The sequence below is a fragment of the Oncorhynchus nerka genome, linkage group LG12 (assembly GCF_034236695.1).
Source record: "Oncorhynchus nerka isolate Pitt River linkage group LG12, Oner_Uvic_2.0, whole genome shotgun sequence".
In the NCBI taxonomy this organism is placed as follows: Eukaryota; Metazoa; Chordata; class Actinopteri; order Salmoniformes; family Salmonidae; genus Oncorhynchus; species Oncorhynchus nerka.
In genome coordinates, this window is record NC_088407.1 from 46,227,485 (window position 1) to 46,255,110 (window position 27,626).

Consider the following 27,626-nt stretch of genomic DNA (forward strand, 5'->3'; position numbering starts at 1 on the left):
GTTACCAACACCTGCGCCGAACATTGTGAAACAGGTAATTCATGTTTACCTAAGTAGTTAGATGGTTTGTCATTAAATGTATCAGATAGACATGCTTCTAATAACTGTACATTATTGACCCGTGACTGACAATTTTGAAGTACATTAGCTAAAACCCTAAAATGAGGTGATGTCGGAAGTTTACATACACCTTAGCCAAATACATTTAAACTCAGTTTTTCACAATTCCTGACATTTAATCTGAGTAAAAATTCCCTGTTTTAGGTCAGTTAGGATCACCACTTTTATTTTAAGAATGTGAAATGTCAGAATAATAGTAGAGAGAATGAATTATTTCAGCTTTCATCACATTCCCAGTGGGTCAGAAGTTTACATACACTCAATTATAATTGAGTTAATAAAGCCACATACAAACATGGCCTTTTTTTGTTTTCTTGAGTAAGGCAGCTCCAATATGCAGTTGTTTCAGCCTAGTTCAGCGCTTTCTGTGGTGGTGGGGCAAGCCAGCAGAAAATACGGAGCGTTGCGCCGTGATTGGCTCAGTGTTCTGTCACTCATGGGGACTTTACATCACTGCCAAGTGTAAGAGGAGACCTTGAAAATTTTAGCCCTTCAGCTGCTGCCATAGAAGTGCCCATCCAAGAAGGCTCAAGGTCATTGGCCACAGATAAAATTACGTCAAATCACGTTATATGTACAGTAGCTTTGATTGGACTGATCATGTCGACATCATACTTTCACAATTTTAGCTAGCAGTCATCATCATGAATCAAGTCGATAATCTACTGGCAAATCCTTTTATATCCTTGTCATAATATGAAGGAACTATATCTCGATGATATTTCTGCTGTGTACAGCCTTGACAGATCCCATGGGATGACGCGGTGCACTCTACGCTGATAAGCCTATCCTTTGCCATGTTATAGCCCTATTCCGACAGGTATAACTAGAGATGCTGTTTTTGTAATTATTATCAGAGCTTGTGCATTCTTCCAGAGGAGATGATGATTCACACAGGATTAGTTTTTCCAAACTTCTCCCTGTAATTCTTAATTATTTTCAAATTGCATCGACTCTTACGAAGATATTTCAAAGTTATGTCTGGACAATAATAGGCTACCCCGATAACTCGTGCTTGATTGTCAAACGTATAGGTCTCCCCATAATATTTAAAATGATGAAGTGTGATCTTAATCATTATTTTAGCACAATGTTCAGAGCAGTTGTTTGGCACATGTGCCCGCATGTTCTGGATATGGTGAACCAGTTACCAACACCTGCGCCGAACATTGTGAAACAGGTCATTCATGTTTACCTAAGTAGTTAGATGGTTTGTCAGTACATGTATCAGATAGACATGCTTCTAATAACTGTACATTATTGACCCGTGACTGACAATTTTGAAGTACATTAGCTAAAACCCTAAAATTAGGTGATGTCGGAAGTTTACATACACCTTAGCCAAATACATTTAAACTCAGTTTTTCACAATTCCTGACATTTAATCTGAGTAAAAATTCCCTGTTTTAGGTCAGTTAGGATCACCACTTTATTTTAAGAATGTGAAATGTCAGAATAATTAGTAGAGAGAATGAATTATTTCAGCTTTCATCACATTCCCAGTGGGTCAGAAGTTTACATACACTCAATTAGTATTTGGTAGCATTGCCTTTAAATTGTTTAACTTGGGTCAAATGTTTCGGGTAGCCTTCCACTATCTTGCCACAATAAATTGAGTGAATTTCGGCCCATTTCTCCTGACAGAGCTGGTGTAACTGAGTCAGTTTTGTAGGCCTCCTTGCTCGCACACGCTTTTTCAGTTCTGCCTAAAAAAATTCTAGAGGATTGAGGTCAGGCTTCGTGATGGCCACTCCAATACCTTGACTTTATGGTCCTTAAGCCACTTTGCCACAACTTTGGAAGTATGCTTGGGGTCATTGTCCATTTGGAAGACACACTTCATTTGTTTACAAGTTTTGGGGTTTTGAAGTCTTCTTTTTGTTTACAATTCTATACATTTTGCTTTCAATTGTTTGGTTTTTGATCACAACATCCATTATTTCATCCGTCCTCGAAAATATAATGTTTACATTCTCAACTTTATTTTTCATGTTCACGATTTATTTTATTTTGAATTTAATACTTATGGCGTGAAATTGACCCCATACCCGTAGCCTACATATTTTGATTTCCGGTGCACAGTTCTGACTGTCTGTCTGCCTGGTGGCCGACATGCCTACCTATGCCCCTCCCATCTCCTCTTTCTCGCTCTTTCTTTGCTGTGAAAGATGCGAGAGTTTGTGTTCTCGAAATAGACTACGGAAAATTGTTTCCTCCTCTAAATCTTAGGAGTCGATTCCTAGCGGAATTGAAGCTTGACACCCAGAAATGGGAGTTGACACCGGGCAAGGAGTCGAGGAATCGATTATTTTGGAGTCGGTTTCCCACCACTATTCAGGAGCGGCATTCCTTTGCAGACAAGTTAAATGCCCGTTCATTGGCTCTTCGAAACTACAGTATCTCCAAAGAAGGTTTCGTGGCGGCATTTAAAAAGCCCTAGTGTATACCCTTTCAGACAAACAAACATGCGGTAGCGGAGGCGCTTTCAAGGCGCCACATTCCATATGTCTGAAAGAGGTAGGCTATATGAATGGAGTAGGCTAGTTGAGGATGAGCTACGACGGGACAAATCGTTCTTCTTTGAACATCGTTCTTCTTGCAAAGCATGTACACGTTTTAATCGAACTATTATATTAATCTGACAGTCCACAACAATCACATTGTTGTGTGAATGTAACCATACAGCAACAAACATCGTAATAGTAATAATTATATAAATAATGTTTTAATTGTGTCTGAATTAAGACTAATCAGAGATTGTTTGTGGATGACATGGAGTCACTGACCAAATCACTACAGTATCAAAAAAGAGGGATCAAAAAGCAGGACTCGTGCTAAAGATGCCATGATAATAATACAGTACAATTGTTACTCAACAGGCAAGGATATAGCGCAGTGGTCACCAAACTACGGCCCGCGGGCCGGATACGGCCCGTCAGCACATTTGGCCCGGCCCTCTGAACAATACCAGAGACGCTATCGAATTTTTTTCCTATTTGGCCTCCAGAAAAAAAATCCTAGGCCCGGCCCTGTCAAAGAGAGAACGGAATAATGGCGAAAAGGTTAGGTAAGAGAAAAATTGATTCAGAATGCGTTCGGGCCAGCTTTCGGGTTGCTAAACTGATAGCAAGAAGCGGTAAGCCTTTCACTGACGGAGAGTTTGTTAAGAAATGTATGGATGCTGTCGCGGAGGAGGTGTGTCCCGAGAAGAAAGATGCATTTAATGCCGTAAGTCTGTCGGCGAGTACAATCACCAGACGCGTTGAAGAAATCGGGAGTAATGTATATGCCCAGCTGCAGCAGAAGACGAAAGAATTTGACTTTTTTTCATTAGCACTGGATGAGAGCACAGACGTGCAAGACACAGCGCAACTGCTCATTTTTATTCGTGGAGTTAGCGCAAACTTTGAGATATGCGAGGAGCTGGCAGCCCTCCAAAGTCTCAAAGGGACTACAACGGGAGAGGATATTTTTGACAAAGTGTGCCAAACCATGGAGAAGTTGGACCTGGACTGGTCAAAGCTAGCTAGCATCACGACTGACGGGGCTCCTAGCATGGTGGGCGAAACTCGCGGTCTAATAGGACGCATGAACCGGGAGTTGGAAAAAAGGGGTCTCACCGCCCCTCTACGAGTCCACTGCCTAATTCACCAGCAAGCACTGTGCTGCAAAGTGTTGAAGTGGGATTCTGTAATGAAGGTTGTGGTGTCGTGCATAAACTTCATCAGAGCAAAGGGACTTAAACACAGGCAGTTCCAAAAATTCCTGTCTGAACTGGAGTCTACGCACGGAGATGTGCTGTACTACACAGAGGTCCGATGGCTGAGCCGGGGCAGAGTTTTGAGGCGTTTTTACGAGCTGCTACCCGAAATTAACGCATTTCTTCATTTAAAAGACAAAACGGTCCCAGAGCTGATCGACCCAGAATGGAAATGGCACCTCGCATTTTTAACAGACGTGACAGAAATACTTAACAGCCTTAACTTGCAGCTACAAGGCGAGGGGAACTCATTTGCGACATGTATTCACACATAAAAGCATTTGAGGTGAAATTAGCGCTGCTTTTGGAACAAGTGAAAAAGCGCAACTTCGTCCATCTTCCTGCTACCCAAAACCTGTCGACAGAGAACCCAGCGGTCCCGTTCCCAGCTGAAAAGTGCGTGGAAGCACTGGAAATGCTGAAGGCGGAGTTCGGTGTGCGATTCAGTGAACTACATGTTCATGCAAAAGAAATCCGTCTTTTTCAGAACCCCTTTGTTGCCGACATTGATGAAGCCCAGCCTTCATATCAGTTTGAGTTGGCTGAGTTACAGAACTGTGATGTTCTGAAAGACGCATTCAAGCCCAACAGTCTCATTGACTTCTATGCCGCCCTCCCAAACGACACATATCCAAACATCAAAAAACACGCAATGAAAATGTCCACAGTTTTTGGCAGCACGTATATCTGCGAGAAAACCTTTTCTCGCATGAAACTGCTGAAAACCCCGATGAGATCAAGATTGACAGATGAACATTTGCATCAGTGCTTGAGACTGGCTGTAACTAGAATGGAACCTGATATTCAACTTCTCACCAGCCAGATGCAGGCCCACAGTTCACACTGATGAACATACATAGATAGGTAAGCTCACTTTTCTGACTTGAATGAGTCATTCTGAGCATAAACAAATATAATCATAATAAAATCTACTGGGATAAAATCCATCTTTACAACCATACTGGTAGTGAAATGTATTGTGCTGTGTATGTGCTGTATCACTTAGTTCAGTTTCTCAACCTGCTTCTTTTGTGGTTTTCACAGGGAAGTTGATGAGAGAGAGCTGCAAACAGCGGTGTCTACAAGCCTACTGGAACCTACAAAAGGATTATAAGGAAGGAACACAATAACTTTAAGAGACTGCTCATATGTGTCAGAGAGATTCTGCTCTGACAACTGAGCTGAACTTTTATCTGTTAAGATTGTGCATGGCACGACAGAAAGTTAATGTTCCATGGCTTTTTTTTCTATGAAGAACCCAGAGAGAGTTATTTAGTTATTATTTATTTCCTGTTTTTTCTGTGAAGAACTCAGAGAGGGTTATTTAGTTATTATTTATTTCATTAATAGTGTTATTATTTGTTTCCTGACTTTTTTTCTGTAAAGAACCTGGAAAGGGTTATTTGGTTATGTGTGGCTTTCTGGAAAACAATAAAAATTTTAAGCTCCCCTACGATCGTCACACTTTTTCTGTTACAAACTGACACCGGCCCCCCATCAGAGAAGGGAAAAGTTATGTGGCCCTCACAGGAAAAAGTTTGGGGACCCCTGATATAGCGCATCAGTGTTCCCAGTACAATAAACACATAATATGATATATTATCACTTTCTAAAGTGGAGGTGAGGTATATCAAATTTGAGAAATATATAAATATTAGGACGAGCAATGTCGGAGTGGCATTGACTAAAAAACAGTAGAATAGAATACAGTATATACATATGAAATGAGTAAAGCAGTACAGTATGTAAACATTATCTAAGTCACTAGTGTTCCACTATTAAAGTGACCAGTGATTACATGTCTATATAGGGCAGCAGCCTCTTAAGGTGCAGGGTTGAGTAACCGAGTGGTAGCCGACTAGTGATGGCTATTTAACAATCTGATGGCCTCGAGATAGAAGCTGTTTTTCAGTCTCCCGGTCCCGGCTTTGGTGGACCTATACTGACCTCGCCTTCTGGATGGTAGCAGGGTGAACAGGCCGTGGCTCGGTTGAGCAAAGACACATTTCTTCAGCCTCCTGCGGTTGAAGAGGCACCGTTCACCACACTGTCTGTATGGGTTGACCATTTCAAATTGTCAGTGATGTGTTCGCAGAGGGACTTGACATTTTTCACCTTCTCCACTGCGGTCCTGTAGATGTGTATAGGGGCGTGCTCCATCTGCTCTCTCATGAAGTCCACGATTTGTTTTGTTGAGGTAGATGTTATTTTCCTGGCACCACTCCGAAAGGGCCCTTACCTCCTCCCTGTAGGCTGCCTGGTCATTGTTGGTAATTTGCCACTTAAAATGAAATGCTTCTACACCTGCATTGCTTGCTGTTTGGGGTTTTAGGCAGGGTTTCTGTACAGCACTTTGAGATATCAGCTGATGTAAGAAGGGTTTCATAAATACATTTGATTATATAATGTTTGGTTTGACCATACAGTGAGTGTTTTTCAGAATGTCTAATATGCTATAAACGTTGCAATCTTGAATGTGTCTTGGTCAACAATGTACCATATTTGACCCTTAACCTATACTAAAGGTAAACGGTTAGTTAGACTAGGTTGGGGAGAGCTGATCATAAACCAGTTGTTTGGACTCGAAAGTACTGTAATCACAGTTTTTGAACAGAACCCCATGCAAAATCACATCGAGTCACTGAGTGTGGGGGCGGTAGGGGTGTTGTCTTCGTCACAGTAATCCGATTGGGCTAAATGCTTCCTCAAAATGGGCTTTGAACTTCACACGATATACAGAAATAGAAGACACAGCCGGTGGAAGTATGCTAACTGGGAGAGGCTCAATTCAATTATTAAATTAAAGCATGCACACTAAGCTACTTATCTAGCTTATTCACGAGCTCGCTTGAGAAGCCAGTGATATCACCAACAGCACTTCGCTAACTGTTCTATATCAAGAGGAGACTAGATCGGGCTAGCAATTCAACTAGCAGATAGCTAACGTTACAGATGCAGCCATCAAACTACAGGTGGAAACTGATAGCTAGCTAAATTATTCGGCTATCTTGAAGCATTGTAAGATTGCACCAAGACAGACCTTTGAATTGGCTAGCCCCTTGTGCTACGAAGAAGAAATACAGGCTCACTGACCGCTAGTAATCATTTGATTAATTCAAAGACTGAGGGAATGGACTTTACATTGGACTTTGCGGCAGGATGCATAGGAGGTAAGTTAAACTATAGCCAGCTAGCAAGCACACCCTTGGATATATTGCTTCAATGATTGCTACGTGGCAGCAGCACCGAGTCATTGAAAGGGTTTGTCAAATGCGTCGCGTTGGAATCGTTTTGAATTTACTTAATGATTCGTGGCTAGCTATATTAGTTTGCTAATGCAGAAATGTGCCTAGTGATGGCGCAAGTTTACCAACAAAGAATGGAAAAATACTGAGTACTGTGAGCGTCTTGTCCACTAGTCTAGCACTTTCTTGCCCCCATTGTTGTTAAACTCGCCATATGTACTTAGCTGGCTAAACCTGTTGGTTTCTTAGCTATAGAATATATCTGGTTGATAACCTTTTAATTCTCTCACAACCAAACAATTAACGTTACATTCATTTCAATCGAAACTATGTGCTCATAGTTGGGAGTGGTACAATGGGCAGTCCCTCAAGCACCAACTTCACATGGTGAAAACTGGTGAATGTGAAGTGAACTAACGTAACGTACAATCTTCAGATTTTTCAGACGGGGGTACTCATTTTTTAAGATTACCCCCCCCCCCCCAACACAAAATTAAACTAGGTGTATTTCTAGACCTTAGAGGCGTTGTGAACTAGGACCTGTCTAGCTAAATTACATTGTTAAAATTATTCTCCACAGGAAGTTATTTTCTTGACTTCCTACAAAGATGTATAATTGCCTTTAACCCTACCTCCATCTCAAATTATATGAATGTTGTCCCGGTTAGCCAGACAGACAAAGTTATTGATTAATAAACTATATCGTTGAGCATTATTGTGATACTGTCTCAGCTACAGATAAGGTCTTGCAAGTGAGGGTCAGACTAATGTACTCTAATCTGAAACTGCCCTAGGCAGGTTTAGTCCTGTGACACACACAGGTGGTGTCAGATAGTATTGCGTTTTCCTCTCTCTAACAATCATGTCAAGGACAAGGGTACAGTGAACAACTGTTGATGGCAGTCCAGATAAGACAGTTTGTTCTTGTGTGTGATGCACTTGATATTCAAACATGCACCCACCACTGTTGCAACAATACCTCACAGTGGTTGCAACTTAAATCAAAGACTGATAAGCAGTGGAATGCATCTCCATGCTCTCTACTGTAGTGTTATTCACCACTCTCTATGCTATCCTGTTTTGCAATTAAGGGTTTGTTTTTCCTATCAGTTTCACATGGCTTTAACTTAGTATAGCCTACATTACTTAGCAGAAATCAACTGCTTCCAACAAGCAAGTGCTTACTAACAGATCTTTGTCATTTTCAGGTGCTGCAGGTGTTTTGGTTGGCCATCCTTTTGATACTGTAAAGGTGGGTTTATGTTTTCTCGCTGGAAAATGCCTGGCACATGTTTTATTTTTCTTAGCTACCGTGGGGTTTATTAAGCCTCGTCGAAGGGGCGAGTTTGAATGACAAATGACCAACAGCGTTTGATAGAGAATTAAATAGGTTATGCATGCTCTTTTCCAATCAAAACATTTTAAGAACCACATTTTCTCGGCTACTACTTACAAATAATAAACCGCACTTTTTTCCCCAGACCACACAAACTTGGGTATTTTGGCTGTTTTCTGACCTAGTGACATCAATGGAAATACTGTTCCCGCTACCCAAAAAATTCTTACTACGAGTCATTATTATGAGATACATTTAGGGGTCTGTATCACATGAATCCAATGTTTTTATTTTACATTTATTTAACTAGGCAAGTCGGATAAGAACAAATTCTTATTTTCAATGACAGCCTAGGAACAGTGGGTTTAACTGCCTTGTTCAGCGGCAGAACGACAGATTTGTAACTCGGGGATTCGAACTTGCAACCTTTCGGTTACTATTCCAATGCTCTAACCACTAGGCTACTTTGCATCACGCCCTCCTCAACTTTCAAGAATAACCTTATGTATATCCCATTGTCAATGTGTGTGTGGGAGAGTTGGTGATGTTGTTCTATATTAATGGATTGGAGAGTTGTTGATGTAAGTTGGTGCCTGTTTGATATTGATTTAATTAAATGCAGTCTATTAAAAGGGTCAATCTGGGATTGGTCCATGCATTTTTGGACTTAAGTTAATATATACAGTTGAAGTCGGAAGTTGCCATACCTTCGCCAAATACATTTAATCCTAGTAAAAATTGTCTTAGGTCAGTTATTATCACTACTTTTATTTTAAGAATGTGAAATGTCAGAATAAAAGTAGAGGGAATCATTTCAGCTTTTATTTCTTTCATCACATTCCCAGAGGGTCAGAAGTTCACAACACTTAATTAGTATTTTGTAGCATTGCCTTTAATTGTTTAACTTGGGTCAAATGTTTCAGGTAGCCTTCCACAAGCTTCCCACAATAAGTTGGGTGAATTTTGTCCCATTCCTCCTGACAGAGCTGGTGTAATTGAGTCAGGCCTCCTTGCTCGCACATGCTTTTTCAGTTCTGCCCACAAATTTTCTATAGGATTGAGGTCAGGGCTTTGTGATGGCCACTGCAATACCTTGACTTTGTTGTCCTTAAGCCATTTTGCCACAACTTTGGAAGTATGCTTGGTGTCATTGTCCATTTGGAAGACCCATTTGCGATCAAACCTGACTGATGTCTTGAGATGTTGCATCAATATATCCACATAATTTTCTTACCTCATGATGCCATCTATTATGTGAAATGCACCAGTCCCTCCTGCAGCAAAGCACCCCCACAACATGATGCTGCCACCCCCGTGCTTCACGGTTGGGATGGTGTTCTTTGGCTTGCAAGTCTCTCCCTTTTTCCTCCAAACATAATGATGGCCATTATGGCCAAACAGTTCTATTTTTGTTTCATCAGACCAGAGGACATTTCTCCAAAAAGTACGATCTTTCTCCCCATGTGCAGTTGCAAACCGTAGTCTGGCTTTTTTTATGGTGGTTTTGGAGCAGTGGCTTCTTCCTTGCTGAGCGGCCTTTCAGGTTATGTCGATATAGGACTCGTTTTTACTGTGGATATAAATACTTTTGTACCCGTTTCCTCCAGCATCTTCACAAGGTCCTTTGCTGTTCTGTGATTGATTTGCACTTTCCACACCAAAGTACGTTCATCTCTAGAAGACAGTACGAGTCTCCTTCCTGAGCGGTATGACGGCTATGTGGTCCCATGGTGTTTATACTTGCGTACTATTGTTTGTACAGATGAACGCGGTACCTTCAGGCGTTTGGAAATTGCTCCCAAGGATGAACCAGACTTGTGGGGGTCTACTATTTTTTTTAATTAAATTTTTTTTTTTTAATCTGAGGTCTTGGCTGATTTATTTAGATTTTCCCATGATGTCAAGCAAAGACGCACTGAGTTTGAAAGTAGACCTTGAAAAACATCCACAGGTACACCTCCAATTGACTCAAATGATGTCAATTAGCCTATCAGAATCTTCTAAAGCCATGACATAATTTTCTGGAATTTTCCAAGCTGTTTAAAGGCACAGTCAACTTAGTGTATGTAAACTTCTGACCCACTGGAATTGTGATCCAGTCAATTATAAGTGAAATAATCTGTCTGTAAACAATTGTTGGAAAAATTACTTGTCATACACAATGTAGATGTCCTAACCGACTTGCAAAAACTATAGTTTGTTAACAAGAAATTTGTGGAGTGGTTGAAAAACAAGTTTTAATGACTCCAACCTAAGTGTATGTAAAATTCCGACTTCAACTGTAGCCATTGATTCTTTAATGTAACTTAGAAATTCCTCATGAGCATTGGTCTTACCCTATCAGAACCTAAAATATAACCTTGGTTTATTATTTGTAAGCAATCACTGTATCGTTTCAAAACATGGTTAAAACTACTATTCTTATCTCATTGCTGTTCAGTCTTTGCATCCATGTGTGAGATTCCCTGTGCCTATGTTTTTGAGTGGTAAAATTGTTCTCCTGCCCCATTCCTCAGTTATTTACCAAATAAAGTGGTGGGGAAAATGCTTAGTTATTGTTTGAATCCTAGATTGTGCTTTTAAAAGGTGTTGATCTGCATGACTATTGAATTTGTATTTTGTTTACTTGGTCATAAAAAGCACATTCTAAACTTCAAACACTTTTTCCCCATCTCAAGATGTTAAATGAAAATTAGTATAGTAAGTGCCTATTATCTTAAATCAGCCATAAATCCCCTCGGGACGGGTACCGGAAGCTTGTGTGCAACAGGGAGTGGAAATTGAACGCAAGCTTCACAAAAAAAATGTGATTGCTAAAACATTTCTGTCTATGGGTAACAGGGTTAACGTTATGCTTGACCTGCTCAGTGTTCCCCCACAAAACACTAGAAAATGCCCATAAGGCTTACCTGCTTTTACACTGTGAATATACTTTGATGTTCAATGTTTCTTTTGAGAAAAACATTTTAAAAATGATTAGTTTTACCATATTAAAACGACAGTTCACATAACAGGGTTGACCTTAAAATGACGGGCAGATGTAAATAAATCACATGAACGAAATAATCTTCAGATATACATTTGTTGAAGTAACTAGGGCTTTACAATTATGGTGAAACTTGGAGACATTGAGACATTTTTTTTGTTGATAAGTGGGTTGAAATCCTCCTAGAATTGACACGGGGTTGGTTGACTGAGGGACATGTCAAGGCAGAGGGCAAAGTATTTTGTAAACGTGGACTTTTTTTCCATAAGGTAACTTCTAGTAAAGTTATACCAGTCATAGCAATAAAGTTATTTGGGCTCAAAATAGCCTCATGAAATGTATATTATATAGCTGTGGAAACCTAAGAATCAGTAGGCTTAATTGTTTTATTATAAAAATGTCAGTACAAGCCTCATCGTATTTTCATACATGTAATTAGTCTAAGAGCTGTAATTTGCCAACACTGAATCTTCGAATGTGTACTCAATCTCTAAGCAACAAGTTACAACCCGTATCAGGATATTTGTACTTTACGCCTGTTTGATATTTGACAGAACCTTTTTCCCAAGATGTGTATTCGTACACTTTTTACATTTTTAAAATAATTTGGAATACGAAGGCGCCGAGGGAGGGACACCATGTTGATTTTTTTTTTATCTCTGAACGGGGAGGGCTGTCTTTAACAGCATAGGTGTCACTTTGTTGTAGATGAGGGACAATCAACCTCTGCACGGATGTGTGACCTAGCTAGTAAGTACGGTCAAGGTCTTCTGTTTCTCCCCCGTGTTTTGTAAAAAAAATATTCTCCAGATGTACAAGCACAGAATACTTATTTGTTGTATATACATATATATCATTTCACCACCACCCAAATCCCATACCTTGGTACACTACATTTGCCATTAGTAACTTTTTCATGCATTGTCCCTTTTCCTTTGTTTTGTATTATTAAATGTGGCAGTATTGTCTTTGCTTTTTTTTACAAACATTGAGGTGTCCATTTTTTTAATTTAGGTACGACTCCAAGTTCAGAGTGTGGACAGACCTCTGTACCGTGGCACGTATCACTGCTTCCAGTCTATCATACGACAAGAGTCGGTGAGTACGACCACCACCATGACCGACTCAAGTTCCTCACAGTACCAAGTCTGTAGAACTCACCTGATGTGGCCTACGGGCTGGACGTTTGAGACTGCTGTAGTGGGGGAAACACTTTCATTTTTTAAGTGTGTGTGTGGGTAGTTACCAGTGGTGAAATATTTTCATATTCGAATGAATCCGTTTCACGGTGGTTGGCTCTGCATTGCCATGTGCTCTGTGCAGTGCCAACTACAGTTGGTACCATTGGTTAGAACAGGGCTCTACTCAAGTGTCTCTCGTTACAGTCTTGTGCGTCAGCCTAGCAGAGAGCCTATCAGCCAGTCTGGAGGGAGGAGGTTGGGAGAAATATCAGTAGCCAGGGTTAATCGGAGCGCTGTGCCTGCTCCGCGGCTAAATTAAGAGAACCGCCTTATCACTCGCGCAGGTTGGGAGTTGCGCCAGGTTTTAATGGGGTAGATTCTGCTGGGCTGCCTCAACCTGTTTTTCGTCGTGATTAGGAATTCCCTCAATGGTGGAGTACTAGTGTTAAGCTATATCATCATTTAAAGGAGTAGAATAGCGGCATATACAGCACATTTAGCATTATACCATTGCTTTATAAAGAGTCTGGCCTTGAGAACAGCATTTATTGTAGTGAAAGTGTGATTTGGTTAAATAATAATAAATATGCCATGTAGCAGATACCTTTATCCAAAACTCCTTTTATTCCCAGTTATTCAGCTTCATTACCTTATTATTTCGGTCCCTCTTTCTGCTGTGTGTCCACAGATGACAGGGCTCTACAAAGGCATCGGCTCCCCCATGATGGGCCTGACCTTCATCAATGCCATCGTGTTCGGTGTCCAGGGCAACGCCATGCGCAGGCTGGGCCACGACACACCGCTCAACCAGTTCCTGGCTGGGGCATCGGCGGGGGCATTGCAGAGCATCATTTGCTGCCCTATGGAGCTGGCCAAGACACGGATGCAGCTGCAGGGCTTGGGCGAGAGGAAGTCCAAGCAGAAGTTGTACAAGAACTCACTAGACTGCCTGGTGCGCATCTACCGGAAGGAGGGCTTCTGCGGAATCAACCGGGGAATGGTGACCACGCTGGTCCGTGAGACGCCGGGCTTTGGGATCTACTTCTTGACCTACGATGTCCTGACGCGCCACTTGGGCTGCGAGCCCGACGACCCCTACATGATCCTCAAGTTGCTGTTTGCCGGCGGCATGTCGGGCATCGCCTCGTGGATCTCCACCTACCCCGTGGACGTCATAAAATCCCGGCTCCAGGCGGACGGCGTGGGTGGCCACAACAAGTATAACGGCATTGCAGACTGCATGCGTCAGAGCATGAAGCGGGAGGGCTGGCGGGTGTTCACGCGTGGCCTCACCTCCACACTGCTGCGGGCATTCCCAGTCAACGCCACAACCTTTGCCACCGTGACTCTGTTCCTCATGTACATGCGGAACGACGAGGGCGGCATCACAGACTGCGAGCCCCTACCCGCCCACTCCTCACTCACTGCGAGCCCACAGCAGGCCCAGCCCTCAAGCCTGTGACCTGGGGAAGATTGTGCTTCTGCTCTGGTGTCCCTGACTGGAGTGGAGGTGGTCCCACAGTGCACCGGTTAAGCTGCTGAGACCTGAGTGACTTGATCACTCGACAAAGGATATTTTTATACAATGTATTTTACGATTGGAAAACTTTGGTTGCAAATATTTACGTGTCCCTTTTTGACCCTTGGTTTTCTACAGAGCAGCCTTTATTTTTTTTTGGTGAATTCATTTGTCACTGGGGGAAGAAAGCAATCACACTGAAAAAGTACATTACTGAACTGGTCATCCTGGTTACAAACAAAACACCCGTATACATGTATTTATGCACAGCTTAGTATATTTATATTGTAGGGTTGGAGTAACGGATTACATGTAACAAAACAAACTAATCCGTTACCGGCAAAATTATTGTAATCAGATTTGATACTTTTGAATTCAGAATTCAGAAAGGATGTTTGGGGCCGGGGAAATCGGACTCCTTTCCATTTTCTCCTGACATTCAAATCAGAAAGTTTAAAGGGATACTTAAAGATTTGATCTACTTCCCCGGAACTCATGGATACCATTCTTATTTCCGTGTCCAGTATGAAGGAAGTTGGGAGGTAGTTTCGCTAGCCAATGACTGGAAGTCTATGGGTATCTGCTAGCAGATGCCTATAGACTTTGTCATTAAAATGCAACATCCATTATGGCCAGCCCTTAACATTGATTCATCCTGCAATAGATGTCATTCAATTGGTAATATACATTTTGTCTTCGAATCATCTTAAGGGGAAAGTAACGTTTGAGGAATCCAAAAGTTATGTGACTGATTTAGAATTTCACATGTAAACTAGTAATTAACGGATTAACCTACCCAACCCTGTTTATATGTATGTCTGAAAATATGTACTGTATACACAAGTGAAGCTTTCTGATGAAAAGACTATTTTCGAGTACATGGTTTGGAATCCGTTCACATTGCCTGCAGGGAAAAAACTATGCCAGAAAGGAAGCCATTTCATTCGTTCTAATCAATGATTCTGCTGGCTAGGACCAATGAAATGACTTCCTTGTATAGATTTTTACGGCGAGCAGTGTGAACGGAGCCTTACTCTTCACCCGTGGGCCTATCTTGAGTAACCATTTTGGGAAGCCATTGGACATTAGATTCGGGTGCGACGTCTGCACAAACTGGTTCCTGATTTACACAACTCTTAGTTATTTTTGATAATCCTAATTTAAACACTCAGGGGCATCAAGTCAATCATGTCCCAGACCTTGTAAAGGTGGCACCTTTATTTGTTTATTTTACTGAAACCCTTGGCATTAACAAATGTGCTGAAATTATTGCAATGTTAAGTATGAAATGGCACGACCATATTGCACAGCGAAATAAGTGAATTGTTTTGATTCAGGACAAAAGTTTTTTTTTTTTTTTTTTACAGTAGCATTATATTGTATTTGAGGCAGCACAGTCCCTAGAAAATGTTGCGAATTGAATCAGCCTGATTGTTACATACCAACTTAAGATTGAATGATGTACATGTCATGATTTGAGAAATGATCCTACAAGTATGAAATGTATGTAAACAAATATATTAAGGATATTGCATCCTTACACTGGATATCAAATTGAATTGCACGTGCATGTTTCCCAATAACTAATGACTCGTTTCTATATGCTGGATGACACTGCTTGTACAGAGTAACGTACTGTATGATGTATTTATACTGTGAATTGGGGTCTTTCGTCTTATTTCTTTTATGGCACAATAAGTGTGATCGTAGACGATGGCAACTCTACTACGGTATATGGAATGCTGCTTCCTGTTTTACTGTTACAGAAAACCATCAGCATTTTGGTTGTACTGTACAGGTTGGATGGCATATGTCCAATCAGAGCCAGAGTCCAGAAGGGCTCAAGTGCTTGAAAAGGGCAAGTAACTTTTCTTTTGTAGGTGTAATGTTTGTTCTTTTATAGGTCTTAATGTCTTGCAACCAAAGCAATATGTGGAAAAATAAATGGCTGAATAAAAACCTATCTAATAGGAGTCTTTGTCATGTCTTTTCAAGACAAGAATGTAACAAAGTATGTCTGCAATACGATTGTGCTTTGTCGGCTATGCACCATTTAATTTCCGACTAAGCAGAGCTGTGCAGCAACGCGTTTACATTTGCCTCTTAAAAAGGTGCATTGCCAACGGCGCCAGATCGGATTAAATCCTGGCCTAAGCCTTAGCACTCACAGTATCTTTTTTAAGGGGTGGATCAGCTTACTATTGCAGAAAGATTGTTGCTTCCATCAATGTAATTGTCTGCATTTCCAATCTCCCATATATTTTTGGTAAATATTTATACACATTTTTAAGAATATACTTTATTTCCCCCCGCAAACACCACCATCAATCCCCCAATTGGAGTAAACTAATAGACCTTCAGTTTATACATCTTATACACTTAGTTTTTCCTCTTTCTGATGGCCATCCAGTTTGATTTCTATTTAACTGTGCTATTTCACAAAATGTCAACCTATATCCATCTAGTATAGGCAACTCAAACTGAAGGGAACAGTCACTGCTCTAGAACAGGCAGACATTGCTTTTGAAGGCAACCTAGGTCAAAGAATGTGTATATTTTATTCTAGGTCGAACCAGCAACCTTTTGGTTACTGACTCAACCGTTAGGCTACCTGCCGCCCTAAGAAATTGACCAAATTTCGATTTGTCACTGGCCTACACACACACACAATACCCCATAACGTGAAAGCGGAATTGTTTTTAGAATTGTTTCTAATGAATGAAAAACAAATGTATTGAGTCAATTATTCACAACCCCTTTTATGGCAAGCCTAAATAAGTAGTAAAAATGTGCTTAGCAAGTCACAGAAGTTGGATGGAATCGCTGTGTGCAATAATACGCTAACAATTTTTTTTAATGACAAGTGTACAATTATCTGTAAGGTCCTTCAGTTGAGCAGTGCATTTCAAACACAGATTCAACCAAAAAGAAGGGCACTTATTGGGAAGTTTCCTTCCTCTCTGGCAGCGGAGTTAGGAAGGGCGCCTGTATCTTTGTGACTGGGTGTATTGATACACCATCCAAAGTGTAATTAATAACTTCATGTTCAAAGGGATATTCAATGTCTGCTTTTTTTTGTTGCCATCTACTAATCTGTGCCCTTCTTTGCAAACTATTGGAAAACTTCCTGGTCTTTGTGGTGGAATCTGTGCTTGAAATTCACTGCTCTACTAAGGGAACTTACAGATATTTGTACCCCCAAAGATGGGGTACTCATTTCAAAATCAAGTTAAACACTATTATTGCACACAGAGTGAGTCCATGCAACTTGTTAAGCACATTTTTAATCCTGAACTTATTGAGGCTTGCCATAGCAAAATGGTTGAATACTTATTGACAAGACATTTCAGCTTAAATGTTTTATTAATTTGTAGACATCTCAAAAAATATAATCCCTCTTGACATTATGGGGTATTGTCTGTAGATCAGTGACGCATCTAAATGTAATCCATTTCAATTGCAGGCTGTAACCCACGAAATGTGGAAAAAGTCCAGGGGTGTGAATACTTTCAGAAGGTACTGTATGACTCCATAGTGCATGTTCGCCCCAGAGTGTCAAATGTTTTTATGTGGGAAAGACCAATGACGTGTCCTACTCTGTCGTTATGTTTTCTTTATGTAATGAAAGGGTGAACCCTTGTGGTTCAGACAGACTAGTCTTGCCAGACTCAGCAATGCGAAGAGACTAGACAGACATTTTGTATTCTTGGGCAATAATATCTGTCAATGTGTTTTGACCGAATCAAATGACCGTAAACAAATAATAAACAAATAACTCTGATTTCATTGTGAATTTGATTTTGTTACAGAAATATTGTGAATTTTTATTCCTGCAATCAAAACCTTATATTTGATCTCTTTACAAAATATGAACACAAAGATATTACTCCATTATTTGAACAGAAATTGTAATAACTGAAAATATTTGTTCAACAAAACAGAAATGCACTTATACATTTTACATAGGAGGGAACGAGTACTTACAACTTGCATTCATCATACCGTACATTCACCTTAGTGTCCGTTATCAAGTCTCATTTCAAATGTGCAAGAAATACTCATTTTGTAATGGGGAACGAAGGTGAAGTCCAGGTAGACCATCCCTTATTCAGTATTCTTTATTCCATTTGGTGACTAATGAACACAATTCAAGGCCATGATGCCATTAGAGGTCCTGTTTAAAAGCAAGATTGTAAATTGTCCTTGAGGCACAGATCTAGGATCGGTATACTCTCCCAAGGCCACCCTGACCTTAGATCAGTGTCAATGGAGATTTAAGCAGTGATGGCTGGCTAAAGGTTGTTCTTCCCGGGTGTGTTTGTAGTCATCAGGGTGGTGTCACAGGAGTAGCGTAGGCAGCGGTAGATCTCCTCGGCTCTGGGGCGGCTCACACACGCCCCCTTCTGTAAAGCCTCAATAGAGCTACAAGTAGAGGAGAGAGAGAGTGTTAATGCTACTGTAGCTAATTATTGTATTCTCTACTATATACACTACATGGCCATGAGTATGGTGGAAACCTGCTCGTTGAAAATCTCATTCCAAAATGTCCATTAATATGGAGTTGGTCAGCCCTTTGCTGCTATAACAGCCTCCACTCTCCTGGGAAGGCTTTCCACTAGATGTTTGAACATTGCTGCAGGGACCTGCTTCCATTCAGCCACAAAAGCCTTAGTAAAGTCGGGCACTGATGTTGGGTGATTTGGCCTGGCTCGCAGTTGGTGTTCCAATTCATCCAAAAGACAATTGATGGGGTTAAGGTCAGAGCTCAGTGCAGGCCAGTCAAGTTCTGATGATGATGGAGTGATGAATCACTCCAGAGAACGCGTTTCCACTGCTCCAGAGTCTATTGGCGGAGAGCTTTACACCACTTCAGCCGATGCCTGGCATTGCACATGGTGATCTTAAGCTTGTGTGCGGCAGCTCGGCCATGGAAACCCACTTCATGAAGCTCCCGACAAACAGTTCTTGTGTGGACGTTGATTCCAGAGGCAGTTTAAACCATAGTGAGTGTTGCAACCAACAGACAAATTTTACGCACTACGTGCTTCAGCACTCGGTGGTCCCGTTCTGTGAGCTTGTGTGACTTATCTTTTCGCGGCTGAGTCGTTGCTGCTCTTAGATGTTTCCACTTCAATGACAGAACTTTCAGTTGACCGGGGAATCTCTAGCAGGGCAGAAATTTGACGAACTGACTTGTTGGAAAGGGGGCATCTTATGACGGTGCTACGTTGAAAGTCACTGAGCTCTTCAGTATGGGCCATTCTACTGCCAATGTTTCTCTATTGAGATTGCTTTGCTGTGTGCTCAATTTTATACACCTGTCAGCAACAGGTGTGGCTGAAATAGCTGAATCAACTAATTTGAAGGGGTGTCCACATACTTTTGGCCATGTAGTGTATCTGATGGTATCAAATATTGCTCATATATTGTTATTAAAGATTCTGCAGCACATTAAAGAGACATTTCACAATTGTTCAACTTCATCTCCAGCACCACCCCAACATACTGTATGTGAAAATGGCACATTTCTATGTTTTGTGGGGATAAAAACATTGAGAAAGATAATTGTTTCCAATGACATCGACCAATTAGTAGGCAATGCCCACTTACAATTGGTCAAAATCAGACGATGCACACCAATGATCTATCTTTTTTATGACAAAACATAGAAACGCACCATTTTCACACAAGTTGATGTTGGGGTGGTGCTGGAGATGATGAATATGAAGTTTCCCTTCTAAATGTTTATCATGTTGTAGGGGTTTTTCTACACCAGACTGAAGAAGACATTTCATTATCCACATATGCAACTGGTTGTATTTCTATAAATAAATGGGGCCAATGTGTGACATTGGGATAAACCAAAAAAAAATTAAAACAAAAATGATTTTTATGCAGTTCCACATGTGTACTTAGAGGAATATATGCAAATTGCCCATAACTACACCTATACAACATTGGCCTAGGACTATACTTCCTTTAAGTAGGCTTCATGCATACATTGACAAGTCAAATTCAAGGACTTTCAGGGACTTTTTCAAGCACATAATTGTCATTTTCAAGGACCTCAATGTTAAAAAATTGTAGAACACCCCAAATATAGAACCACCCCTCAAAAAAAATAGAACCAAAAAAAGTTGGAAATTACCACTAAAAATAATGCATTTTTTGGGGCCTTGTCAATGCATTGACATTCCAATTATTAGTACATTCTAAAATATGTGAGAATAATGAGGACTTGCCTGGATGCATGCATGGTGATTTTTCTGTAGCCTTTGTGACCAACGCAGGCACACATTATAAAGACATGAATAGTGGTAACAATCTCACCATTAGAATTTCACCATCCCAGTTTTTATAAATGAGAAAGCCCCCACCAAAACAGGTTCCCTTTGTAATGGAAGGATTTGTATGTAAAGCCAAGTTGAAGCCATCATTAGATGTTAGTGCCCGCATTAGTGACAATGCCCGAAAAGCCGGTATTTGGAGGATATATTGGAACCGATGTCGTTAGGCCCGAGACGAAGTCGAGGCTTCGAAGGCATTATCACTTTTAAATAATGGGTTACCAACATATTCAAACAATGATTGACATATTTTCATTAAAAACATTATTTTGATGAATTTATTCATACTATTTCATATAGTCCCGACACAAATCTAGAGTTGCAACCCAAGCCGGCTGGTCATTCGTTTCAGTTCGGTTGCCAATGACGCGACCCAGTTGTTCAGTCTTTTTGTTCTGTATCTATGTTCCATTGTCATACTGACTGGCAACGTTATCCCTTGCTTGTTAGCTACTCAACTATGGCTAACTTACAACCAGGATAACAGCAAAGTAGCTGCATATGTTTAAGCTTTTTTCTAGGGACATTTATTTGGATACATCCATAACAATGAGCTAATGAGGTGCAATTTCGCCTGTCATAGAAAATGTGCTCACTCGTCAGGACACTGTCGTTCAGAGGAGCTAGCCAACAACACAGCTAACACAATCACTTCAAACCGGAGCTAGAAAGAATGCAAACTAGCTGCATTTTGTTTTGTTTGACATTTCTTTGTGTATTCACAGTATATCCATAAAAATGATGCCAGCTGATTCATGACTTCGACTGGCTGAGAAAACCTCCCTGCCTTTCTGACACGTTCATTATCGAATTTGAATATTGAACCTATGTTGCAAATGTCAGAGAAACAGACAGACAGCAAGGTTTATACAAATCTCAGCTTTGAAAACTAAATGTTAGTCTAAAAGAAATGTGACAATGTCTAGATGATTTTTATACTGGAGATGAAGTTTAGAAATTGCCTGGAGTGGATTGTGCAGTCAGATGGAAGAGCAAAATAGGCATTTTAATATCAGAGAATTAGCGGTGGAAACCTGTGGAATAGACACGCCCGAGGGGTTTGGCATATATGGCAAATATACAGTACATTCCCCTTTTCCACATTGTTACATTACAGCCTTATTCTTAAATTGATTAAATTATGTATTTTCCTCATCAATCTACAAACAATAACCCATAATGACAAAGTGAAAAATGTATTTAAAATAAAAACGTATTTAAATAAGTATTCAGACCCTTTGCTAGGAGACTAGAAATTGAGCTCAGGTGCATCCTGTTTCCATTGTCATCCTTGAGATGTTTCTACAATTTGATTGGAGTCCACCTGTGGTATATTGAATTGATTGGACATGATTTGGAAAGGTGCACACCTGCCTATTTAAAAGGTCCAACAGTTGACAATGCATGTCAGAGCAAAAACCAAGCCATGAGGTTGAAGGAATTGTCCGTAGAGCTCCGAGACAGGATTGTGTCGTGGCACAGATCTGGGGAAGGGTACCAAAAAATGTATGCAGCATTGAAGGTCCCCAAGAACACAATGACCTCCATAATTCTTAAATGGAAGAAGTTTGGAACTACCAAGACTCTTCCTAGAGCTGGCCGCCCGGCCAAATTGAGCAATCGGGGGAGAAGGGCCTTGGTCAGGAAGGTGACCTATAACCCAATGGTCACTGACAGAACTCTAGAGTTCCTCTGTGGAGATGAGAGAACCTTCCAGAAGTGATAGATGTGCATAGATGTGCAGATGATGTGCAAGTAGAGATCCTGGGGTGCAAAAGAGCAAGAGGGTAAGTAATAATATGGGGATGAGGTAGTTGGGTGTGCTATTTACAGATTGGCTGTGTACAGGTACAGTGATCGGTAGCTGCTCTGACAACTGATGCTTAAAGTTAGAGGGAGATATATGACTTCAGCTTCAGTGATTTTTGCAATTTGTTCCAGTCATTGGCAGTAGAGAACTGGAAGGAAAGGCGGCCAAAGGGAGTGTTGGCTTTGGGGATGACCAGTGAAATATATCCTCTACTTTGTGCATGACAAGAAATATTTAAACAATTGTTGACAGACATATTATTTCACTTAATCTCAATTCCAGTCAGTCAGAAGTTTAAATACACTACATTGACTGTGCCTTTAAACAGCTTGGAAAATTCCAGAAAATTATGTCACAGCCTATCAGCAGCTTCTAAAGCCAATTGACATAATTTGAGTCAATTGGAGGGGTGGACGTATTTCAAGGCCTCCCTTCGAACTCAGTGCCTCTTTGCTTGACATCATGGGAAAATCAAAAGAAATCCGACAAAACCTCAGACAAAAAAAATTGTAGACCTCAACAAGTCTGGTTCATCCCTGGGAGCAATTTCCAAACGCCTGAAGGTACCAAGTTCAGCTGTAGAAACAATAGTACGCAAGTATAAACACCATGGGACCACGCAGCCGTCATACCGCTCAGGAAGGAGACGCGTTCGGTCTCCCTAGAGATGAACGTACTTTGGTGCGAAAAGTGCAAATCAAGCAGACAGCAAAGGACCTTGTGAAGATGCTGGAGGAAACAGGTACAAAAGTATCTATATCCACAGTAAAACGGGTCCGATATCGACACAACCTGAAAGGCCACTCAGCAAGGAAGATGCCACTTCTCCAAAATCCCCATAAAAAAAGAGAGACTATGGTTTGCAACTGCACATGTGGACAAAGACCGTACTTTTTGGAGAAATGTCCTCTGGTCTGATGAAACAAAAATAGAGCTGTTTGGCCATAATTACCATCGTTATGTTTGGAGGAAAAAGGGGGAGGCTTGCAAGCCGAAGAACACCATCCCAACCGTGAAGCACGGGGGTGGCAGCATCATGTTGTGGGGGTGCTTTGCTGCAGGAGGGACTGGTGCATTTCACATAATAGATGACATCATGAGGTATTAATATTATGTGGATATATTGATGCAACATCTCAAGACATCAGTCAGGAAGTTCAAGTTTGATCGCAAATGGGTCTTCCAAATGGACAATGGCACCAAGCATACTTCCAAAGTTGTGGCAAAATGGCTTAAGGACAACAAAGTCAAGGTATTGGAGTGGCAATCACAAAGCCCTGTCCTCAATCCTCAGACCTCAATCCTATAGAAAATGTGTGGGCAGAACTGAAAAGCGTGTGCGAGCAAGGAGGCCTACAAACCTGACTCAGTTACACCAGCTCTGTCAGGAGGAATGGGCCCATATTTACCCAACTTATTGTGGGAAGCTTGTGGAAGGCAACCCGAAACTATGACTTAAGTTAAACAATTTCAAGGCAATGCTACCAAATACTAATTGAGTGTATGTAAACTTCTGACCCACAGAAATAAATCACTCTACTATTATTCTGACATTTCACATTCTTAAAATAAAGTGGTGATCCTAACTGACCTAAGACAGATAATTTTTACGAGGATTAAATGTCAGGAATTGTGAAAAACTGTTTCAGCATGACAATGCCCCCATGCACAAAGGGAGGTCCATACAGAAATGGTTTGTCGAGATTGGCGTGGAAGAACTTGACTGGCCTGCGCAGACCCCTGACTTCAACCCCACTGAACACATTTGGGATGAATTGGAACACCGACAGCAAGCTAGGCCTAAAGCACCTCCCTCTGCAACTGGATCCTGGACTTCCTGACAGGCCACTCCCAGGTGGTAAGGGTAGGCAACAACACATCTGCCACGCTGATTCTCAACACTGGGGCCCCTCAAGGGTGTGTACTCAGTCCCCTCCTGTACTCCCTGTTCACCCACGACTGCGTGGCCAAACATGATTCCAACACCATCATTAAGTTTGCTGACGACACAACAGTGGTAGGCCCAATCCCCGACAACGATGAGACAGCCTATAGGGAGAAGGTCAGAGAACTGGCAGTGTTGTCCTGGCACCACAACCTCTCCCTCAACGTGAGCAAGATAAAGGAGCTGATCGTGGACTACAGGAAAAGGCGAGCCGAACAGGCCCCCATTAACATCGACAGGGCTGAAGTGGAGCGGGTCGAGAGTTTCAAGTTCCTTGGTGTCCACATCACCAACTAACTATCATGGTCCAAACACACCAAGACAGTCATGAGGAGGGCATGACAAAACCTTTTCCCCTTCAGGAGACTGAAAAGACTTGGCATGGGTCCCCAGATCCTATATACTAGGCAGTGTCAGAAGAAAGCCCATAAAATTGTCAGAGACTCCATTCACCCAAGTCATAGACTGTTTTCTCTGCTACCACACGGCAAGCAGTACCGGAGCGCCAAGTTTAGGCCCAAAAGGCTCCTTAACAGCTTCTACCCCCAAGCCATAAGACTGCTGAACAATTAATCAAATGGCCACCAGACTATTTACATTGACACCCCCTCCATTTGTTTTGTACACTGCTGCTACTCGCTGTTTATTATCTATGCATAGTCACACCACCCCTACATACATGTACAAATTACCTCAACTAACTTGCACTGACTCTGTACAGGTACCCCCTGTATATAGCCTTGTTATTGTTATGTTACTTTTTTACTTTAGTTTATTTGGTAAATATTTTCTTAACTCTTCTTGAACTGCACTGTTGGTTAAGGGCTTGTAAGTAAGCATTTCACCGGTCTACACTTGTTATATTCGGCGCATGACAAATAAAGTTTGATTTGATAACAGAGGTAATGCTAACTGACACGCTAACAGAGATGCTAACAGAGCTAATAATGCTAACAGTGATGCTAACAATAGCAGTTTATTTCCCCTACCTGTTGACCAGGTGGCCCACCGATCTGAAGCTGTGGCTCATGTTGAGGGCATTGACATAGCTGACACAGGGCAGCGTTCGGTAGAAGAGTAGCGCCTGCTGCCGGTGACCTTTGACCTCTAATGGCACGCTAATAGCCTGGCCCTTCCTCTGCTCCACTCGGGCCAGTTCAGCCAGTAGGGTGGCGCTCTCCTCAGGCCCCCTACTCACCAGGAGTCGGACGCCTGCCCTCACCAAACTGGCCAGTGTGCTGTCGTAGTAGCGTGTAGGTTGGAAAGGACGGGAAGCTTCACCTATGGGAAGAAGGCAAGGAAAATGTACAAAATATGAAGAATAACGAACGGTAGATCAACTTTCCAAAAATGTTTGTCTGATGATAGAAAGGCAATGCTGAACCCTTTAAATACTGTCATATGGGATCTTTCTGGTTATTGTTTTACAATCAATATTTTAATCAAACTTCCATATACATTCTGTCATCGGTCATCGCTAGACACACTTGATATAGCTTGCCCTCCTGTCCGCGTCATTAAAAGTTGAGCATGCAGTTCGGAATCAGAAAGCTCTTTGTTTACCTAGCAGTGAGTGGATATGTTTACATGTAACTTCAAACGCAGCTCATGCAAGTTAACAAACATTGCAGATGTCATCAGAGGATTGATTTACCTAGCAAGCTAGCAAGCCAACGAGGCAAGGTAAAATATCACAAATAGAGCTAGATCAAGCCAGAAGAATAATATACTTGTTGAACATACTGTAGCTATAGCCATCAGTCCTGCATGTTTTCATGGTCATCACTCACTGTTAAAGAGTGACTGCCCTTAAAAAACATATTCTTGTTTTGAAAATGGCCTACGTGGCATTGATAAGACTTAGAAACATTTATTCTAGTGTCAAAATTTACTACAAAGTGTAAATAGGTTAATTTTGGTCATTAAGTCTGTCTCGTCCAAAACTGAGGTTTGCGAGATGATGGGAAAAAAATGGTATGTCATGGAATGAAGGATACCGTAACAGTTTTCCATGGGTTGGCAGTACCCACGTAATCATAAATTCAAAGTGCAGCTACACGCGACCCAATCATTAACGCCCATGGTCAATTAGCTTTGACATTCGATATCCCAACGGGGCTAGTTAGGGACCATCAGTAAATTAAACAATATTTTAAATGGGCAATTGCTCCAAACCTCAAACCAACTATAAATTGTAGAAATTCATATACAAATATTGAAAGCATTTAATGAGACAACTAAAAGATGTGCAAGATGGAAATATTGTCCCATTTACATTGTGTAATTTATTGACAGTCCCCAAGTATTCCCAGAGATGGGCTATCCAAAGTCAAACCAGCTTTGCCATGGTCGCACACCAGCCGGCTGAAGCTAATTGGCGAAATAATTTGTCTAACTCTTCCTACCTGCGAACACACACAAGAGACACCCACATCAAACCAACTCACTTCTGAATTAGTCCGCTAACATTTCTTAATGAACCAAATCTAAAACGAGGCCAAATAAGGAAGTGCAGTTGCCCTTTAAGTTTGTCAAGGTCCCGACTTTAGCGTTAGCTATCCCACTTCAAGAGCTTTTTGGTGCTGGTGCATCATTTCGAATGTGACATTTGCTTGTGGAATGGATCCAAATGAAAACACAGCAAGCTGGGCGAGACAAATCAAGTGGCTTTTGTCACAATCAAACAAAAGTGACGTGACAAGCATAATGTAGAAAATCAGGAAGTGACCCCACAGGAAGTATCCCAGTCAACAGGTCTGTCAAAAAGAGAGTGCGTGCCCTCCCTCACTTGGTTTGGTGCGGTCCTTCTCTACGATGAGACAGACCCGCTCAAATAGGCTCTGCAAACTGGTCACCCTCTCCACAAGCCGTTTGCGGTTCGGCATCCCGGCCAGCTCCGACTGGCACTGCCTTTCGACCGCCATGCGGTTACTGACCACGAAGTCGCAGCCATCCAGCGAGCACACGTGGGCCGTGACAGCGCAACGCTGGCGCAGGCTGGAGACCACATCCACGCAGGCTGTGATACAGCGGCTGTCCACCAGTACAGCGACAAGGCCCGATGGGTTCGATGACGAGGCAGGGGGCTTGCTTAGAGTGGCGGCCTGACCGAAGGAGCTCTGGACGTGGGGTGCTGAGGACGTGGAGGAGGTAGCCTGGGGAAAGACACAACATAGACATTTAGGGAGAAATCGAATTAATTACTACTTCTGAAATCCAGATTCCCGGAAGATTCTATTCCATTCTTTTATTGTAGGAAAAGTTTGGCCTAGAAGGATGAAAATAGGTAGAACAGTTGTTGTTTGTACTCTGTACGGATTCAAACATCTGTTATTTACAGTAACTAAATATCCCTTGGTACGTGACGCTCCACTTTT

General features: G+C 41.5%; 3 protein-coding genes across 5 annotated transcripts in view; 2 read left to right on the plus strand and 1 right to left on the minus strand.

Annotated features, from left to right (window-relative positions):
* The first annotated feature begins 2,287 nt into the window (after positions 1 to 2,287).
* LOC135574180 (general transcription factor II-I repeat domain-containing protein 2-like) lies at positions 2,288 to 5,330 on the plus strand. The gene is made up of 2 exons (XM_065025067.1): positions 2,288 to 4,744; positions 4,925 to 5,330. Exon 1 carries the CDS (start codon positions 3,172 to 3,174, stop codon positions 4,153 to 4,155), a length of 984 nt encoding a protein of 327 aa, XP_064881139.1. The 5' UTR covers positions 2,288 to 3,171; the 3' UTR covers positions 4,156 to 4,744; positions 4,925 to 5,330.
* A 1,253-nt stretch (positions 5,331 to 6,583) lies between these two features.
* On the plus strand, positions 6,584 to 16,120 carry LOC115138274 (mitochondrial basic amino acids transporter-like). Its single transcript, XM_029674960.2, has 4 exons — positions 6,584 to 7,050; positions 8,334 to 8,377; positions 12,462 to 12,545; positions 13,317 to 16,120. Exons 1-4 carry the CDS (start codon positions 7,011 to 7,013, stop codon positions 14,088 to 14,090), a joined length of 942 nt encoding a protein of 313 aa, XP_029530820.1. The 5' UTR covers positions 6,584 to 7,010; the 3' UTR covers positions 14,091 to 16,120.
* Positions 16,121 to 18,038: 1,918 nt separating this feature from the next.
* fancm (FA complementation group M) overlaps positions 18,039 to 27,626 on the minus strand; it is a 67,971-nt gene continuing 58,383 nt past the window's right edge. For all 3 annotated transcript variants that reach the window (XM_029674964.2, XM_029674963.2, XM_029674961.2), the window contains exons 21-23: positions 27,038 to 27,404; positions 25,239 to 25,530; positions 18,039 to 18,569 (exon numbers count right to left, since the gene is read on the minus strand). In XM_029674964.2, the coding sequence (XP_029530824.2) occupies positions 18,440 to 18,569; positions 25,239 to 25,530; positions 27,038 to 27,404 (789 nt within the window). In that variant the 3' untranslated portion in view covers positions 18,039 to 18,439. The remainder of the gene's footprint in view (positions 18,570 to 25,238; positions 25,531 to 27,037; positions 27,405 to 27,626) is intronic.

What these genes read in the sequence shown, in the direction of transcription:
- LOC135574180 (XM_065025067.1), top strand. Translation starts at nt 3,172, where the DNA reads ATGGCGAAAAGGTTAGGTAAGAGAAAAATTGATTCAGAATGCGTTCGG.
- LOC115138274 (XM_029674960.2), top strand. Translation starts at nt 7,011, where the DNA reads ATGGACTTTACATTGGACTTTGCGGCAGGATGCATAGGAG. An exon ending in ATCCTTTTGATACTGTAAAG is followed by an intron (nt 8,378 to 12,461) that starts GTGGGTTTATGT and finishes TTTTTAATTTAG; the next exon opens with GTACGACTCCAAGTTCAGAG. An exon ending in CTATCATACGACAAGAGTCG is followed by an intron (nt 12,546 to 13,316) that starts GTGAGTACGACC and finishes GTGTGTCCACAG; the next exon opens with ATGACAGGGCTCTACAAAGG.